This window comes from Acanthopagrus latus, chromosome 15 (assembly GCF_904848185.1).
Source record: "Acanthopagrus latus isolate v.2019 chromosome 15, fAcaLat1.1, whole genome shotgun sequence".
In the NCBI taxonomy this organism is placed as follows: Eukaryota; Metazoa; Chordata; class Actinopteri; order Spariformes; family Sparidae; genus Acanthopagrus; species Acanthopagrus latus.
Window position 1 is genome coordinate 7,154,577 of NC_051053.1, and position 20,567 is coordinate 7,175,143.

The 20,567-nt window shown below is 44.8% G+C and overlaps 1 protein-coding gene across 4 annotated transcripts in view; it reads right to left on the minus strand.

The window, feature by feature from the left end:
- Nucleotides 1–20,567, minus strand: part of LOC119033698 (Kv channel-interacting protein 2) — a 103,075-nt gene that overhangs the window by 22,252 nt on the left and 60,256 nt on the right. Inside the window, exon 1 of one of the 4 annotated variants that reach the window (XM_037124101.1) lies at nt 4,124–4,577. The exons of the other annotated variants lie outside the window; for them this stretch is intronic. Within the exon in view, the coding sequence (XP_036979996.1) occupies nt 4,124–4,229 (106 nt within the window). The 5' untranslated portion in view covers nt 4,230–4,577. Of the gene's footprint in view, nt 1–4,123; nt 4,578–20,567 lie in introns of those variants that run through there. 4 annotated transcript variants of the gene reach the window in all.

The following is a 20,567-nucleotide window of genomic DNA, read 5'->3' on the forward strand; positions in this document are numbered from 1 at the left end:
GACACAAATGGGTCCTCTGCCGACCACTGAGCAATTTACCTGCACTTATCCCCCCTCCCTTGTCTCATTCCCACACACACGTACACACACACACATACACACTGTGCTGATCATAGCAAAACAACATGTTAAGCAAGAAAACTGATTTGCTGAGTTGTGTATTATACAGCATAAGGATTTTGCACCATGATGAAGGTAGGACCAGCCTAGGTGTTCCTTAAACCCAAACCTTGAAGGAATAATTTGGAAGAAATGACAATATGAACAAACGAAATCAGCAGAGTGCGAATACAGAACAGCGTTAACGTCCTGCTGAAGATGTTGTGTCGAGACGCTAATAGACTAGCCCCACCCTGTCTTGTAATACCACCAGTCAGCAGGGCCACTCTGCTCCGAGGCTACCTGAGCACCAGGGTGCGGTAGTTATGCCGCTTCCTGTAGTTTTGGGAGCGGCCATCAAACTGGCCAATCACATGACTATAGAAATACAACACATCAAATTTCACCAGGAGAGGAGCGTGATTATTTTCACAGCAGTCCATCCAAGAGTTGTTTAGACTTTTCAATCAAAAAACTGCCACTTCAGGGAAAATGATTCGTCATCGTCCTCGGGGGATGAAAGTTTTGTGCCTTCAGTAAATTGTGTAGATGTATTACTTAAGAATTCTAAACATGAGCTGCTGGCGGCACTACAGGGAAGTCAGAGCGTTATTAGAATCCATCATCTAGGGACCTTGAATTTAGAAATCCATTTGATAGAGATACTTCAGCGGCAACCAACTGACGGACTGATATTGCCGTCCATGTTTGCTGTGAGCAAATCAAGTTAAATTCCTCGACAATTCTCCACCTACGCTCTTCACGTCTTACAGGTGGAGCAGTGGCAGCGACGTCTTCACAATCACACGGTTGCACAGAAGAAGAGACTCCTGGTAAATTAACTGAATCATTTATGGTGTTTTTGATCAAATCTGAACAATAAGGAAGCTGTAAACAGATGCACTGAAGATTGAATTTATTTATTTTTTTAAGTTTGAGGCACCTAGAAAAAAAATGATAATTACAGAATCTGCAGAGCATCCTTTATAACTTGTATAAATCAGGACCCTCTTGTGATAGCCTGGGAGTCCAGATATGTCTCCTTGGAACTCTAAAGCCGATGAACTGTGTGTCTCTTCGCCGACAAGAATCATACACTCACTTCATACCCCCAGTTAACTGATTTGAATCAAACAGAACAGAAAAAAAAAAAAAACTCACAGTGAAAAGTAAAGGATTGGATTCTGCGGGCTGGTCTGACATATGGCTCACATCCAGCTGCTAACTCAGGTACGAGAGGATACGAAGGAGGGGAGAGACATAACTGTCTCTTTCTGAGCCTCTCAGGAGTGATGAAACAGCACTGGAGCATGTCCCTGACATCCAGGACCTCATCAAGCCCACTGCCAACTCAATTTATACTAAAATCAACTGCTGAAAGCGTCTGTGGTGCATATGGCAAGGTGCCATATCTTTCATCCCATGAAGATGGGCACCGTAACTCACTGCAGCACACACACTAGTATCTCATGCTTCTTGGTAGCTCGTAATTAGTCAAATGTATCCGCTGAGAGGCAGCGAGGGATAAGTCTCAGTGATGGGAACAGGTTTGTTACTGGCAAACACCGGGTCCAGATTTCCTGTGTACCTTTAATAAGTTAAAGTCAACAACCTCTATCCGGGGAATGTTTACAGAAGGAGAGAAAAGTGGAGGAAACCGCTGTGTTGTTAGAAACTCCTTTGTCAGGCGCGCTGCCATCCAGCTCCGGCCAGAACATCCCGGCGTACAACTCTTCAATTTCCACCTCATAAACTTCTAAAGACCTCGCTCAAGCCATTAGCCATTAGCTTTAAATCTATCAGAACCTTGTAAACCTCCCAGACGAGAGTGCACCTCACACATACTGTACGCATCCTCTTCACACACATGCCGCCCTTTCTCTTTTCTCCACTCTTTCACTTCCTGGGGGAGAACGTACAAGTGACCGCGCGCTGTGTGTGTGTGTGTGTGTGTGTGTGTGTGTGTGTGTGTGTGTGTGTGTGTGTGTGTGTGTGTGTGTGTGTGTGTGTGTTTTAATCAGCGGAGGGTCAGCAACACAGCTCATTAAAGTAATGGGAGTCTCGCTGTCTCTTTATTTTACTTGTCTCGGTCTGGCTCACCAGAAAATGACTCTGAGTCTGGCAAGAGGGAGAGGAGAGGGCATTTCAACCACAATTAATATCTTTTTTCAAAGCTTACCTCAAGAGATTGGTGGAAGGTGGAAAATAGAGGGACATGTATCAGCTACCACTGCAAAGTTTTCTGTTGTTTTTTGGCAACTCCAGGGTACAGAGTACACACAAAACTGATTTCAAGTCAGCGTGTCACATCAGCCGATGGATCCCGTGAGAGGAGTGGATGAAAGACACACTGCTACTCCAGCAGCCAACAAAGGACTCCATTATTATAGTAGAAAGGTCAAGCAGAATAAAGTAATCGGTCTAATAGAGAAGTGAAACACGGGATTAATATAGAGGACGACGGATTATAAATTAACGAAGGTGCCTCAGCCATAATGGTATCACTGACATATTGTAAATACACGTGTTGCTTTTACACATGAACATGCACATTAAGTGTGCATGACGTGCCCTGATACGGAGTGGGCGTCAGGTCCAAGCCCTCCCAGTGAGAGCACATGATCCTGCAGATCGTCTGAGTAATACAGTTGTTCTGCCATCTGGACCGAGTCCCTCCATTAAAGAGAAAATTCATTAGCTTAAGTACTCACAAGGGAGCTGGCACATACACACATACACTTATTATGGCTGCCATTTTCCATAAATAATGGGCGGAATATGCTGAAGAATGACGCTCAGGGCATAATGAGAGTATAAATGGAGCATCCAGTGTGTGTTTGTGTTTGTGTGTGTGTCCCTGTGCATGCAGGGCTCTGTAGCATAGACTATAGAAACTTATTTTAGATGACAGAGCTGTTGGCACACCTTGGCTGCTGGGTGCAGTCCAGCAGGTGCATCAGGGATGGAGACTGTCACTTGTAGTGTAGCATCTAGAGCAAATCCTTTAACTCTGCAGCGTCTTTTTTAACCAAAATGCATGTCTGCTGTTTACTTAGCGACTCAAAATAAGAGGAGGAGAGCAGATTCTTCTCATGAAAACGAAAAGTTAAGAGCCTGTCCGAGCATCCACTGTTGCCAGATTCCCAAGGTGTACAGGACACGCTGGGAAATGAGCAAAGGGGGGGAAAAAAAAAAACCCATACACACAATGGAGATAAGAATCCCATCTCTCCCACTGTCAATGAGAGAGAAGAGATAAGCGAGTGTGAACAAGGTGAAGCAGATTGGACTTAGAAGGGGCACAAAACACAGGTCATCCAGGGAAGATGGGCCAAACAAGGCCTGGGTGCGTGTTGGCAGCTGCTGGGGGTGAGCCAGAGGACCTTTTCAGTCAAAGCTTCATTCACAGGGAAGGTGTTATATGAAATGATGTAAAAGTATCATTCAATAAACGTATCGATTAGCTAAACTCTACGTCTTTTTTACAAAGCGCTGATGTGACAAAAAGCATGGAGGGACCCACTTCTAAACTGGATTATCTGCGTCACCTCACCTCAAGCGCAAAGCACGCTGACCTGTGATCTGCAGCGAGGAGCCATGTGATGCAGCTCCATCCAAAGGCTGTGTAGGCTAATGAGTGCACTGAGAGTAAAGGCTGACATTCCCCTCAGTGAGGCAAGTGCCTTTGCACAGCACTCAGACCCATTCTGCCCATAGTGGTATCGATTAAAGGGTAAAAGCACACACCCCAGGGGCAGAGGGAGGCCTCACACACAGCTAAAGTTACTCTGTATGAGTGTGTGTGTGTGTGTGTGTGTGTAAGAGAGAGAGGGTGTTGCATGGCCCACTGTTGCACCGGTAACCCAAACCCTCAGACAGCACTGCAGCCCATCCAGGACCAGAGGGAATGGGCACTGCAGATGAAAATATCAGCTCAAGCACACACTGCTTTAAAATCTGTACATTTGTTTCTTTTTTAAACCACAATTATCAAACCAACAAATCTCAGAGTCAAATCCATTACCTTCCCCTCCGACAGGCTCAAACATCCCAAACTGCTCCAGGACTTTGATGAAGAGACCCATGACCACCAGCACGGCGATCATCTCCAAGCCATCCAGACTCAACATCTTGGGAGACCTCCGTCTGTCATCGCCCGGCGCTGCTACACAGAGCCAGGTCAGGTCGGGCCGGGCCGGGCCAGGCTCCGGCTACCAACGCCAGACCCGTTCAGCTGCGCCCAACCTGAGCTATTTGTCCAACTTTAGCCCCGCTGAGCCGACTTCCTCACTTTGATCCACTTCGATCCAGATCTAATAATCTAACTTGTGGAAAAATCAGTCACCCCACTCTTATCCCCTGGAGGAGGCCATGCTGCTGGAGCTACAGGTCTGCAGCACAGAGCCCCGAGGCTGTCACAGCACCTGGGATAAAGTTGAAGTATTTTATTTTATTTTTTTTCCCTTTCTTCCCCTCTCTCTTTTCTTCTTCCAGGCCCCCGCCGAGTGATGGAAACTTGGGATGTGCTGCGCCTGCTAGTCCTTTGGCAGTGGTTGTCAGGAAGCAAGTGTTGTGAGGGGGAGAGAGGGAGTGAGCGAGGGAGAGGATGAGTGGGAGATGGCATAGAAAATGAGAGCGAGGGAGAAAGCCTAACTGAAAGAGAGACAGAGAGAGAGAGAGAGAGAGAGAGAGAGAGGGATAGTGGGCCAGACACACACACACACACACACACACACACACACACACACACACACACACACACACAATGAGACAGAGATTGTTTGGGGGGGGGGGTGAGAGTGTTGAGGTATGCCCTCCCTCTCCACTGACATTACATTCATTGATTTGCCTAATGTGGTTTCCTTGGTAACTGGAAGACAGCGTTTCAAGCCGGATTTAACTAATGGAAAGAAAATATTTTTATGTTCATCTGAATTCAAGTCCCATCTGAAACGCGTGTTTTCACTGCGCGGGGATCGTTTCATCTGTTTCGCAGCCCGCGTGCCTGCCGGTCGATGCAGCGTCTCATTAACTTTTTAAACGAGTCGCCATCAGAGCTCGACGTGAAAAAAAATAAATGTTTGGCTTCGGTGCAAAACAATGCAATATCTGGGAGACAAACATCCGTGACGAGAGTAAAAACAGAAGGTAAATGCAGTGATTTCAGATATAGTGTGTGTGTGTGTGTACAGTAGCTGTCGGCGCTGGTGTGACTGTGTCTGACAGACTGTCAAGTGTGACTTGGTACAAACAGGCAAAAGTAGCTCATTTAAAAGCTATTTTGTATAACAGCTAGTGATATTTGGTACATTTGGTTGTGCTTTTGCTGTTGCACTTGACGGGCTGACCGTGATCTGAGCAGACGGAGCGCAGGACTAAAGCTGAACGATGCAAGGTGGACTCTCTGTTTGCAACATCGATGCTTGTTGCTCACACGCAGTCAAAGTTGATGGACAGTGTTTCCAAGTTGTCAAACTTTCTGACATGGTGGCTGACCATAACATCACCACGTGATGAAAAAACAACTCAGATTTAAAAAATTCACTACGTGTTTGTTTATATCTGTATATAAATAACTGCACGTGTTCTGTACTGTGTGTAGCATGAAGGAGTTGTCGAACAAATGACATTTTACCTTTTATCACTAACCGAGAGCTAACCACCGACATGCAATATAAAGACACGCAAAAAAGTCATTTTAGACGACTGCTGGATGAGACTGAAGACCTGAGTAGCCAAACTAGAATAGTGAGACGTGAACACAGCAATGGCCGAACAACTTGGAAATTTTAGTTTTCATATACAGTTGAGATCAGTAACTCCTCTTTTAAAATCATGGTTAATTATTAATTATTTGGACCATTGTTGATTTAAAAAAAAAAACTGCACCCCCTCCCAAAGAAAACTTTGCGTACGATATTCTGGAACTGGTGAGGTGCTCAACTTGCATCATATTGCTGGTTTACTTTCTACGACACATTAACTTCACAGCAGCTCTGCACTCTGTACGGGATTCATTAAGGTTCTGTGGGAGCCTGTGGGATTGAAAAAAAAACCCCAAAAACTTCTTGCTAGAGATAAAATTTGCTCGCTAACCACTAATAAGCATTCAGACCGTGACCTTCAGCTCGCCCTGTGGAGGTTTACAGTCCAGTGTGGGAGTCGACAAATCCAACTCTTAGGCCACGGACAATAGATTACTCCAAAGTTTGCTGCTCCTAGTGAGGAAGTTCAAGTATCTCGGGATCACCTATAAGACTGTGAGGATGACAGGGGCATTGGTGCGGTGATGCGGATGTTGTGAAGAGAGTGGTGAGCCACGAGGGAAAGCTTTTCATTTACAAGTCAATCTACGCTACAGTCCCTCACATGCATTAGCAAGCTCTGGGTCCGGGCTGAAAGAACGACATGCAAGAGGCCGAAGCGAGTTGGGCTCACCCTTGGATAGAGGGTCAAAAGGGGGCAAGCTGAGGTGGTTTCAGCGTCTGATCAGGATGCTCTCTGATCACTTTCCTTTGGAGAGCCTTTCAACTTCTATAACCCACAACACACACTATTTAATACATTTGTTTATAATGCATCTCACATGGGGAGAGCTGAAATAAAATGCAAAGCTGGCATGATAATCATTTGTGTACAGACCTTAATCCAAAGCAGAATTTTAACAGAATGCAAAGTACATGAATTTGATCAAGCTCGTCCATTAAAGAAACATAAGTTCACTTTCTAATTGGCAACTTTTTATCCCGGTAAAGCATTTCCTCCTCGCTGTTCTCGTCCATTAACTGGTCAGCTGTCGCTACACGCAGCCACCATGCGATGTTCTGCCCCTCCCGGCACCACTCCCAGCGAGGGTATCGCTTCACCTCATGCTACAAAAATAACAGATGGAAAAAGGTGTGATGTCGTATCCCTCCCTGAGTCTTTTCTTCGGGGGTTGGGGCGGCAGCAGGGGTTTGACAAATGTGCTGCGTCTGCATCCACATCTGTTGTTGTTTCTCTTTGTTGACAATCCCTCTCCTGCATTGGGAGACCGGGGCTGTACAGGCAGCGCGCCTCATTACGGAGATGCCTGTCACATGAAGAGCGTCGCGCGGGGTACCGCGTGGGTCAGCCTGATGTCTGCTCGCCCACAGACACACGAGTCAGACAAGGTGACAGGGAAGCCTAATCTCATGTGACCCCCGCTCTGCTCATATATGGGGCGACGGCAAAACAAAACCGACGCCGCGGCAAACCCATTTCTCCTCAGTCTGGCAGTAATGTATACCGGGGCTGAGCTCCGGTTGCAGACACGGCGAACGTAAACAGAGAAATATTGAGCCTCACACACACACTCCCAAATAAGTGAGGGAGGAACCCGAGCTCCTGACTCGCTGGCTTAAAAAATGATTTCTCCGCCCGGTTATTTATTGAAGGGTTGTCATTTGAGGGGCGAAAAACAGAGAGGAGGGAGGAAGGGAAGAAGCGAGGCAGGTTGTTGCATGAGACGCGGTGGCAGGGGAGAGTAATGAGGAGTAAGGCAAGACAGACAGAAAGAGAACATGGAGGAACAAAGGAAGGACAAACTGAAGAGCCCGAGCAACTGAGGGCAGACCCCTCCGCGTAGAAGCACAGGGGGAAGAGGCATCTATTCTTCATTACCCTCCAGCATCTCGCCCCTCCTGGAGGATTTTTCACCTCGTTCCAGCTGTCACGGCGGAAAATTGGCCCCGCAGATGTGTCCTCTACTCCTTCGCCATTCTCCTCCCCTACTTTTCTCCCCCGCTCTCCATCAAATATACACAAACAACAGGCACATATTTGCACTTCCTTCAGAGCCGAGGTCCGCGAGACAAACTCCGTATGACTTTAATTTCACAAGAGGGGAACGGTATTCTGAATCTGAGAGTTCAATTAAGGAGGTGGGGTGGTGGGGGGGACTCAGTGCAACAGGTCTGTGTACAGTCTGAGTCAGAGCGCTCGGGCATCCATTCAGAGCAAATAGCTTGCTGACAAATTGTTTGTTTGTAGGTACAACTAATGAGCAGACACTCTTATCATTTCAACTTTCTCCCTCCATAGCCCCGCCGGAACAATGCTTCCCCCGAAAATGCCTTTCAGACAGTGGTGCATTTCAATCTCCAGAGTGAGAGGAGCAGGATGACGTAAAAGCACGTTCGGTCAGTATTTTGCTTCCAGTTTGTTTTTTTGGAGGTCCTTCAAAATCTGAAATATCTGCATGTGCATCTTTACTGCACAGTATGTCATTTCTGAGGCGAGGGATCTCTGAACAAAACATGTATGTAGCGTGGGATCATGGGAGTTCATGTCGACATTGGTTAACAACCTCTTTTGCAGATGAAAATCTACCTATGTGACTCAGGTATGGTCATGGTGACGCTACAGTTTTAAAGTTTTAATTTACATTATGCTTAGTCATGATCACTGATTTCCTCTCTCATTCTCTGACCCTCCTCTTGGAGATGTAACGACATGAGGCTAAATGAAAGGCACCTTTACCCGCTGGGGGACAAATTGCCATCCTGGATGCCTCTCCAGTGGACAAAAAGTGGTAAACTGCCTTCTCTTCTGTATAAATGTACCATGACTTCCCGGTACACTGACTTACAGCTGATGCTCTTTTTTAAAATTTTTTTCCACCCCTGCCCCTAAAACATCCTGAGTCTGCCACTGCAGCCAGCCAACAAGACATATAACAAGAAAGGAAGCTGTTGGCGATGCTGTATGTTGCATTGTAGGAAAAGAAAGAAAATGAATCAAAGGGAAAAGAAACAACAGTTAATCAACCGTTGAAGTTGAAAAAAAAACGTTGAAAAAAAAAAAGAGTGAAAGAAGGAAAGGAAAGTGGAGGTTGGTTTTTCTTTCGGATAATGGGAGAATAGTTGAGCAGGGCTGCTTTCCCAACCCAGACTCATATTTTATTTCAGCCTCTACTTGTGAAATGTATTTAATAACAAAAGTCACATTCAAAGTGTGTCTTCCAAAATGCCTAAGTTTCATTGTCTTCAACATACTAGAACTATTTCAAGGCTTTGAACCTCACTGTGACTTCTATTTTCTAGTCTAGTCTCTTTTAAACCTGTATTCTATTTCAACCTAAGGTCCTATTTCCTGTTGTTAATGTCTTGATTCCTTCCTACTAGTTTTTAATGTATTGTAAATGCAATTTTTATATATTTTAATGACATCCGTATGCCCCTGTAAACCACTCTGAGTTGCCTTGTGTCTGAATTGTGCTATACATATAAACTTGCCATGCCTTCCCTACTACCTAACATTACAGCACATGTAAATTTCATTTTCTTCTGCATCGTAACAGAGAGCAGAACTACAGTGAGGCTCAGCTATCACTCCGTTCCAGCTCATCATCACACCAGTATCAGTACGAGGCTGTGTTATTGTGTCACTGACCTTGATTTATCATAAAAGTAACAGATACGCTTCTCTTCAACCGAATCATTTTCACACAGTCCCTTAAATATACTTCGCCGGAGGATGCTCTCCTGACTAATGTCTGTGTGCCCCGCTGAGACGTCTCAGACTAATGAAGTCCTTCAAAAGCAACAAATCTCTCCACACACACACACACACACACACACACACACACACACACACACACACACACACACACACACTTGTGCTCTTTTGTCTGCCTTGGCCTATAATATAAGACAATCAGAGTCACTCAGCTCTGAATACAAACACAAATTACCTGACTTCCCCTCTCTTTCTCCTCAGGCTCTTATTGATTTTTCCAAACTTCTTCTGCTGCTAAATATACTGTAAGGGATGCTGCGAGACGTGAGCGCCGAGGGGAAGCTGGTCAATTGATAGGTGCTAAACTGTGGAGAGCGTTGCGCTGATGGGTTCATGGACTTTATGATAAACTGAAGTGAACGACTTTATTGACTCATATCTTATGTACTGTTGGCATAATTCAAACTTAAGGCCTCTGGGGGACGTCGTGAACTGGTGGACCGACACTTGAGCTTTGGCGGATCGCGGCCTGAAGCAGCGGAGGGAGTATTTACAACACATTTCAAGCCGGCAGCGTCTTTATCTCGCCGCATATAAAGTGCATTTCCCACAGTGATAAAGGTCGAAACTACAAGACAGTTAAGCTGCTTCTCGCCGTATCGACCCTTGCATGTTACATTCCCTAATCCACACAATGTGCTAATTGGAGAGCATGACTATTGATCTCTGCCTCAATAAGGCTTGACCGACCATGCTCGAGAGAGAAAGGGAGAGAAAGAGAGAAAGCAACTCGCCAACACAGTACAATCACACAAAATCACAGGCTGCCCGAGAGCAGAGAGCTGCCCGAGAAAATTGTTATGATCACCGAGTCACGCTCACCCTCCGGCCTGTCAGACATTAATGATTTCACCTGACAAGTGTGGCATCATGTGGGGGCTCGGGTGAACATAGGGAACATGTTTGGAAATCAATCACAAGGCAGACGTCTGGTCAAACACGCCTGCTTTCGTTTCCACGACACACCGAGCAAAAACACATGCTCATTACGGATGGAGGTGGTTCGACTGGAAAACGAAAAGCCCTGGGTCGGCTAGACTGGGACATCTAGTGGGCAGAGAGGGCAAAGATCAGACACTGTATAATGGTTTAAAGGGTTTGACTTTGGGGAAACTGTGCTACATTCATTTTCCATTCATTCACCTTTTAAAAGGCATTGGCATGTAGTTTTTTTTTTTCTGTCTCTTTGTTTTGACCCTTTTCAGACAGCTGCATGCAGACGGACCTCTCGGCACATGCTCACCAACAATCACAATATACCACGAGGATATGGAACTCCTGCCTCTGCCCTTTTCACTTAAGTGCCATTTTTCATCCCATCATCATCGCTTTTGTCTCCCTTCATCAATTCAGTATTTGGTTGTTTACTGCAGTCAGATGTGTGTACTACAAATGTTTAGTTACTAACACTTTCATTCCACTTTGTGCCACATTTCAATAACTTTTAACTCCTTTTTGCGTTTTCTGTGGCGGTGACCAACATGACCTGCAGTGCCTACTATGCCATGTCAAAAGAAAACTTAAAGCAACATTGTGTTAGTTGTCATTTTGTGGGATTCTGACGACCCCCTACAACTTCTGTGTGCAACTCCACCGTTGTAAATACAAACCCCTGGTCTGCAACAAACTGTCAGACATAATGTAGGTGCTGGCTACAGACAAAACTCACTGTAACAATGCTATGGGTGGAAACGTGTGTAACGCTGTGATCCTACCCTCAAAACAAGTCATAGAGTGGCTGAGACAGAGACACCACTCATCCATTTACAAGACACTATTTATCTTAAGGTTAAAAAAAGTTGCATAATGCTGCTTTAAATACAGCTCCTGTATTCCTATTACTCACTTGTCTTTTCTGATAAGTCCGCAGTAACAGTGTTATATTGAAGATGGTAAATATATTTTACTTTTCACTCACTGACAAGCCAAAAGAACACAGTGTGGGGTGAAAAAAAGAAATCCTTCTGTGAGGAAGTGAGACTCACCTTTCATTTTAAACAGCCAGTAGGACAGCGGGAACACTGACATGAAGACGAGCGAATATAAACCACCGGTGTATTGCTCAAAGTCGTTGCGGAGGACCGTAGACTCATTAAACAACATGACCAGAGAGACAGACGAGGGCTCACAGTCACTGCTCAGTGTGTGTGTATGTGTGTGTGTGTGTGCTACGAGGGCGTTTTCATTCAGAGATGAATCAGTGGCACAGCCGGGTTTTCCCTCCTTCCGTGGGCGTAATCACACACATAGTAGTTTGTGCCTGTACTTAAATATCATTTTCGAGTGCTTGTACTTTATACTGTAATTTATAGCACTTCCATTTCACTTTCAGCTCGACTACAAATTTAAAGGGGAAGTATTGTACTTTTTACTCCACTATATTTACTTGACACCTACTTACTTTACAGATAATAATAACAATAATAACAAATATAATTCATTTTTATCAGCTACCCCATTAAATACATATACATAATCAATGCATTCATTTCAGTAGAAATATTTACGAAAAGGGCTATTGAGGGCTAATGATGACTTTTTTTTTTTTTGCACTTTCTGATGCTAAAACTTTTGCACTTTTCCTTTACTCACCTTTGCATGCATGACTTACTCGTAACAGAGTGTTCCAACACTCCGGGATTACTTACTTTTACTTGAGCAAAAGATCCGAGGAGCCGCCGAGCACACGAACAAACACACGTCACCGCGCGCCACCTGTTTTGATAAGGCGCGTGTCGTTTTTCCCCTCATGATCTAGACGCTATTGTAAAGGTTTACAAAAGAGCTCCCCACTGTCAATTAACCATTCAGCCCGTCTGAATGAGGCCCTTTATGCCATGCACTTATGTGTAGCTTGTGCCCTGACAGTATGTCTCCTGAACAAGTGTTGGTGCATTAGTTGCGGTTATGCCCCCGCGACAACACACAATACACGTGGAGCAGCGACACGGGTGGGCCAGCATACGAACAATGCGTGCATCTGCAGCAAGCGGCAAACGCTGATGTTTGAAGATACGCGGGAAGAGAATGTTGGAAATTTTCCGATTTTCAATTTCGGGGGCACACACGAGAGCGCAGAGAGAGAGAAAAAAAACAACAACAAAAAAAAACAGCGTTGTACTCGTGGTTTTCGAAACAAACAATGTATTATTCATGCAGGAGAGAGTGAACTTTGCCAGCGAGCAGGTGCCGGATGGCTAGAAAAACCAGCCGAGGGAGAAGAAAGAGAATGGGAAAGAAGGTTGTGAGGGGGAGAAAAGACAGACCGACAGACTGGAAGAGAGGAAAGAGAGTTTACACAGTCGCATGGGAGTGAGGCTGAACTGTGGAAAAATATAGAAGGCGAGGGCGCAGTGTGAGGAGGACTCCCGCCGCAGAGAGGCAACACAACACAGAGAAATGTGCTGAGAGAGTCAACTTTGTCATGAAGAGAAACGCTCAACCACACTCACCGGAAGTTCAGTGCAACTTCAATCAGCCTCCACTAGAGGTCAGTGTAGATTAAAGTATTTACATATAGATAAAACACATACACTCCCACGTCTCCCTCCGGCTTTCTCTTTCACACACGGTGATTAAGATGTGCAGGACGACTGATGGATGATCCCTTTTAGCACATGACTTTCAAATGTTCTTTACATATCCACTAAACTGATAAAGGCACACAGCAGCTTCTGAGTCGGTGCCAAGTCTGTACCACCATCTCATCAGCAGTTAGTCCTTCCCCCGAAGCTTTAAGAGAGCAGTGTGTACAGCCTGGCATGCAGCCGGGCACCCTGGCTGATGGGAAGGTGAGGCAGTAAGAGCGGAGTCACAGGTAGGAGACCTGTTTAAAGACCTTGAGCAGCGCACCGAGCGGACATGGCTGACCTGTTACTGCAGTGCAGCAAAAATGTCTGACTTCACACTTTGAAACACACACACACACTGAATACAAATCAAACTCCTAAATACAGCATGAGAAACATCTTCCAGGAAACTGACTGCCGACGGAATTCATTCACTGATCGTTCTGACAGACTCTGGCCTGGTTAGAGGTTGGCATTAAAAGAGAAACTTGCAGCTTTTCAACAAGCTTTGTATCACTCTGCTGTCAAACTGCCACAGTGTCTTGCTGCTCTTTCCTCTTCAACCTGGATTGTTTTTAGCAGCTTTTATTTGTCTTTTCCCCATTCATTTTTCAAAGATTATTTTTTGAGACAGCAGACAGGAGGGGAAGAGCGAGGGCAGACTGCCCACTGGTTAATCGATCGCTGTTGTTCTTTTAGACGAATAAAAAAAAAAGTCTCAAATGCTAAAATGGGCTGGGCTGCCTGCCCAAGCATAATATATGTGTGGGAAACACTGACAACAGCGTCAGTAGTTTATGCAAGTTCTCTCCAGCTGCCCCTGCACTCATTTGCTGGCAAAAGTCCTCCAAATGACAAAAGAGCTGCTGGATCAACTACAGACCGTACTTCCTTACTTTCTGTATGCCTGAATCTACAGTTGGATCAAGAGAGAGAGTCGCCTCGCTGTGTCTCTCTTTGAGTTATGAGTGTCCCAACCAAACTCTCAAACTGTCAAAGCCAGGCAGTGCTGCAAAAATACAAACCAAGATATTTTTTTAGAAATATCTCAGCTTACTCTTTTGCTGCAAGAGAGAAGGTTTGTGAATCAGAATTGGCCTTCATATTGTTTCTGCATTGGAAAATTGGAAGCTAAAAAAAAAATCCAGTCACACTGTAAAACTAGCCGAGTGGATAAAATATTGACCCTGTTCCTGTTTATTGTCTTTCTCCCACATCAGAATGTTATAAGGAGATATTTGATTGCACTGTTCAGCTGTAATATGATATTAGTTGCTACCAGCTGGCCGCCTTACTATGTCCTGTTTGAAAAACAGATGACGAGCCAAAACAGAGGACCGCGCCCAACTCGCAGTGCATCACCTACCAGCGGGAGTGTTTTTTGGTCTGGTTGTTGAAGGGTTTTTTTGAGCAAAAGGGAATATCAAAGCACCAATTACCAAAAAAACAAATATTTGCATCTCTCTACTGAGACAGCCCAGTTTTATGCAATGGCCATCTTGAAATACGTCTCTAAGGACAGATGCTGTTGTTAGGCTCATCCATCGTCATCCGTGTCTCTGTGGACAACAGGACAACAGGACAATGACAACAAGCACGCGGCACTTCCAGTACGCTGATTCAGCAGCTAATCCGAAGGCACAAAAATGATCCAACGCATAACAAAGGACAAATGTTCCTGCGCTGCACACCCAAAAAGCCTGCAAAGTCACAGAGGGTGTATGGCGCACTATCGACGAACACGCACACAAACGCACTTGAGCACGCAGCCGCACACAGGCAAGATGAAAACCAGGAATCCATACTGACTCACAGGGAGTGTTTTGTTTATGAGTCAATATGTGCAACCAGTTGTTTAGATTGGAGAAAGAGATATCACGTAGATAACTGCGAGCGGTACAGAAAAGACTGGAGACGCTATTAAAATGGATGATTAATTTTTAATTAGGAGAGGAGAGGAGAGGAGAGGAGAAGAGAGGAGAGGAGAGGAGAGGAGAGGAGAGGAAGCTGTGATTATGTCTGACACCCAGGCAGAGTCAAATGCTCTATTGTGTTAAACCTGTCAACTGTCACCAAAGAGAGCGAGCGAGGGAGAAATAGACTGACGGAGGGGGGGAGAGAGAGGCTGTCGTCATGGACACGACACACAGCATCAATTCCCCAGGTTGGGGTGCACACGAAGCCGTGCACACACACACACACACACACACACACACCTTCCTCATCTATTTTCACTCAGCTACCAAGTATCGGTAAAAACGACACAGACAGTCATTCCCATTTCATCTATTATGCTCCGGCCGGCAAGCGTATCGATCCGGCATTCATATATAACGCGCACTGTAACACATTTTCAAGCACACACTGTAACACTGCAGTGTGCGCTTCGCCACACACGCATTAAAGTTTCTGTGCCGCTGTCCCTGTGATACTACCAGACCTTGTGGACATGACAAACTTCATTATCATGGCCGTGCAGGCTATGGCGCCCATTAGTATTCTGCACAGGAGGCTCGCAAGCACACACATAGGAAGGAACGCACGCATGCATGCAGGGTGATGTTACTTTATGGAAGAGTTGCATTTGCCTCCCAGAGGATAATTGCATCCAAGACTTTCCCGCCTCTCTGCCATCTTTGAAATAAATAAACCGTACTACATTTGTCTGAGGAGATTTCTGTTCCGCGGCTGGATAAATCAATCCATGCTGCAGGAATATGATCGCTCGCAATCACGAGCAGGGACTGTTTTCTAGTTTCCCCATTATGTATACTGCTCACTATTGACCTCAGTGTTTGTCCAGTCATGTGACCCACTGTACCGTCTGCCCTTTGCCGTGCCTTTCTCAAGCTAAATAAAACTGTGAAGCTGTGTGCTGCTGTCTCCGGGCTTTAAGGCTCGATTCATCCAGATGACATTATTTTCACGTATTAGCATCTGTGCAGAAATACGAAGCCGAAATGATCAAAGTGCTGAAGAAATAACTTTTAAACATTCCTCGCGGCAGACTTTCTATAAACAATGTCTCCATCCCTGTGAGTAAATCCACAGCTCCGGTTGTAAACACTGGTCACTGGAGCTGCTTTTCAGCTGCAGAAAACACTGTAGCTGCTTTAAGAATCTGTCGACGGAGAGCTCTGCGGATTATCCAGACTACCAAGGACACTAATGCTGCAAGATGTTGAATTTTTAAAAGCTTTTTAAAAAAAAAAAAAAAAAAAATGCTGTTACCACTCAAAGACTAAATTACATTTGCGGCCATTTTAATTGGAAGTGAAGGCAGACTTTTTCTAGCAACAAATATCTCAAAATTAAAGCAAATTTAACAAAACGAGGGGCACCCAAAATCACTCCTGCAGTCACTGCTTTGTCGCTTCCTCTATAGAGTAACATACTCTCAATATTGATCAGTGAGGAGTAAACTGAGATTTCAGACACTTATGAAACACTGTCATCATACCTGCAAACGTTAGCCTGGGAAAAATAAGGAGATTTTTTTTCTGTAAGAATGCTAAAACAAGGGTACATTTGAATATATCACAGAATCTGACTCTACCTGACACTGAACATGTCATGTTCAACCAGCACTTATAAGAAAACATTGCAGTAACAGATGAACAAGTCACTTTCTAAACTTCATCTAAATGATTGGCCACTGTAGCGTGAACTCGGGTTGCTTTGGTCCAAAAGTCATCGCAGGGCCAAACTTTTTCCGCAACCTCCCATGCCGCTTTTTTTTGCTGCAACGCCTGATTCTCAACTTAATTCACAGTCACCCTGTCACTCCTTTGTAACATTTACCTTTCAGACTGAAAACTAATTACTATGATGTACCTTCAGTGGGGAATAAATGCTGTTATATTTATTCATTTCACACTTTATTTCCACCTGGCATGAGGGGGAACATAACTAATTTGACAGGAGGTCTTGTGAGAATCGACTTCATTTATTTATTTATTTCACTTTGCCCTAACTCTAACTGTAATCATACTATAATTGATTTTCTTTGTGTTTGTTTTTTCTAATATCATTTTCATAGTTTTATTGAATTGGCTAACTCCAGTCTTCAACTTTTAGCGGAAGTGGGTTTAGCTCACAGCATAGCTGTAAACTCACATGCATATTGAGCACGCAGCAAATCATCAAGGAGAGCTTGAAGATTTTCTTTTTCAGCGACTGGACCGACTCTCACTCTATACAGCCATGTTACTTATCTTAGTCGTGCACGCCCCTCACGCCTGAATGTGTGTGTTTACGTGAGAGGTGCTCTCATATGTAATCTTCGCGCGTATCGCTTTAACGCAAGAGTTAACACAGACCGAGTTCACCTCAAATGAAAGACCCTCGAAGCACGGTGGGGAGGAAAGTGCTAGATTCCTGGAAAACCACTATGGAGAGAGAACACGGACAGACACAGACACGAAAACACACACCTGATGAAATCACTTAAAGGCGTCACATGCTCCCTTTTCACAAAGGCAGCAGGAGCACAGGTCATGACGTGTCACCCAGTGTGGAGTGGACCTCCACAGCTATAAATAGCTCTGAGAGGAATCAGATTTGGTGAACCGGAGGTGGGAACTGATGAGATCACACATACCCATATGTGTGCGTGAGTGTACATACGCGCGCTCACGCGCACACACACACACACACACACACACACACACACACACAAAGGGCTTGGATGGAGCCAGACTGACATCATGGAGACTTGGAGACGGACAAGCTGACAAAACGGCAGGAAGGCAGCAGGAGGGTGTGAAGTGACATTGAGGCGACTCCCTGGTGGAAGAGCTAACTGCGGTGATGATGATGAGGATGGCAACAGGATGGTGGAACTGGTGCGACTGATAAAAGAAGGATATAACTGCACACTTGCACACTTGCACATGGCGCTGTGGGCACATAAAGTATGCTCGGAACATGCAGCCCTTCAAGGACATCACAGTATTAATAAGACATGAAACCGCAACATGATAAATCACCCACGAAGTGTATAATCTGTTTTTTCCATATGTTTTGAATATGTTTGACTTTCACCAAGGACATGAAGACCTGTCTGGGGAAGACAATCTAACTGGGAGATGTGTAACATAGAGACACCAGTGGTCATAGCTTTGCACTGTTCGACGACCGTGCTGAGTCGCGTTGCTCATCCTTCATGTAGGTAAGAAGTCGAGCACTGTTCCACGGTGCCCTTTCTGTGCCCTCTCGTCGTCTCAAATCTACAAAGCACATGATTAACTTTTATCCAAGACACTGAAGTTGTTCCTTCATGACACAAAACACAAACATGTAAAGAGTCAAATAATAGTAGATTTTTTAAAACATTTGATTTGTTTCTTTACAAGTAACAGAATCTGAATGATAATTAGCTCTTTAAAAAAGTAAAATCATCACAGAGACACATTTTGGTTAGAAGAGCGACAAGTTTTGTGCTGCTTTCATGCGGATACAAAACAACACATCAAATAACTCTTATATGCCTCCCACAATAACCGGTTATAATCAGTGTGTGTGTGTGTGTGTGTGTGTGTGTGTGTGTGTGTGTGTGTGTGTGTCTGTCTGTACTATGATGTATGTGGTACGAAGTCTGTGAGGTGCCCTCAATCTTGTTTGCTTTGTATGATGAACTGTCTGTTCCCCAAACTATGAGACGTATCACTCACAACTGTGACAGCCACCCAGAGGCCCGGTTATACACACTCACACACACAGACACACGCACGCACAGACACACACACACACACACACACTGACTGACAGATGTCAAGTTGATGCAGAGCAAAAAAGATGACAGACGAGTGCCACTCCACAAACTGACAAGCAGTTGACACATTTACAGTAATAGAGAGATGCGGAGCGTCGTTGCTGTCAAGAGCGACAGTGATGAAGTCTCTCAGCAGGGCGGGATGTATTTATCATTTTTTGAGTTATTTTGTCAATTTGTTGTTTTTAATTTTATTTTGTACCTTTATTTATCCTTGAAACATCAGGGCAGAGTCCTGTTTGGATGGAATGCAGTTTTATAACACCATAATCAAGAAGACCATCATCACAATACACCCTTTACCTTCCACTCTATCTGAAGAAGACACATTTGATAGTGTGAGAGACAGTCCTGCAACAATCCAACATGCTCCACACTAAATGCAAATATGCCTGACATGTCACTGAAGTGATTATTAGTGATTGTCTGAGGACAGAGCCAGAAATAGAAGCAGGCAGAATAAAGGGGGAACAAAGGGCAGCAATTATGAAAGAGGTGTGACAATTATGTCAAACATGCTAGTGTTTTATTTTGAAAGGTTAATCTAAAAAAAAAACAACAGAGATCAAGTTTTAATGAGAGACTCCCAAGACACATATTACCCTTTCAAACTTATTTTTCTTCCTTCATTTCCCTTGTTTTTCGTTTTTTCCTCTAGCTTAAAGGAGACATGCTATGCTCATTTTCAGGTTCATAATTTTATTTTGGGTTACTGCTAGAAGCGGTTTAAATGCTCTAATGCTCAAAAACACATCAGTTTTCTGTTCTTATTCACTCTCTCTATGAAATGCTCTATTTTAGCTCCTGTCTCTTTAAGCCAAGTGTGCTCTGATTGGTTAGATCACCCACACCTGAGCCAGCACCGCTAACAACAACATGGCAGCTGCGCTTAAATAAGTTGCATGTGCTGAACAAGCAATTACTTCACAATTGATGCAAATGTATGACCCTGTGATGTAGTGTGATGTCACAAAGTCAAAGAATTAAAGGTGGGACCACTGACGAGGCGTTTCAGGAGCAGTGTTTTCTGTGGGAGAGCAGAGCTTCTGTCGGTGTGGTCTTTGACCTTTGACCTATAAACGCTGAAGGAAAGGACAAAGCATAACAGGTCTCGTTTAGCTTTACTTCACTTTCTTTTTGTCTCCAAACTCTTATCCACAGTGCTCACCTCCATCCTGCTCCCCTTCTATCACTCTACTTCCCCTTCATTTCCTCTCTCCCACCCTCCTCTCACTCTCTGTCACGAGGTCAGCGGCACTGTCTCTCAAGGTCGTCCCTGTCCGAGGTCTGGTGTCCTCATGCCTGGATGGCTGAGTGGAACAGACAGCTCTGGCCCAGTTGGGGACCGGCAGACTTTTAGTGACTCTGACCACCAGCCTCCCAGGTGGATTGGACCGATGTGCATCCTTTCTTTGTTCCCATCCACTGCTGTCCATTACAAAGAGTGTGACACAGGGAGAGAGGCAGGGGGATGGAAATAAAGGAGTGGCCTGGAGAGGGATGGAATGAATCTGATTAAATGTTCCTTTAAATGAGTCTACGATGTTAACAGGCAGAGATGCCTGGAAATGTGGGTCAGCTTTCAG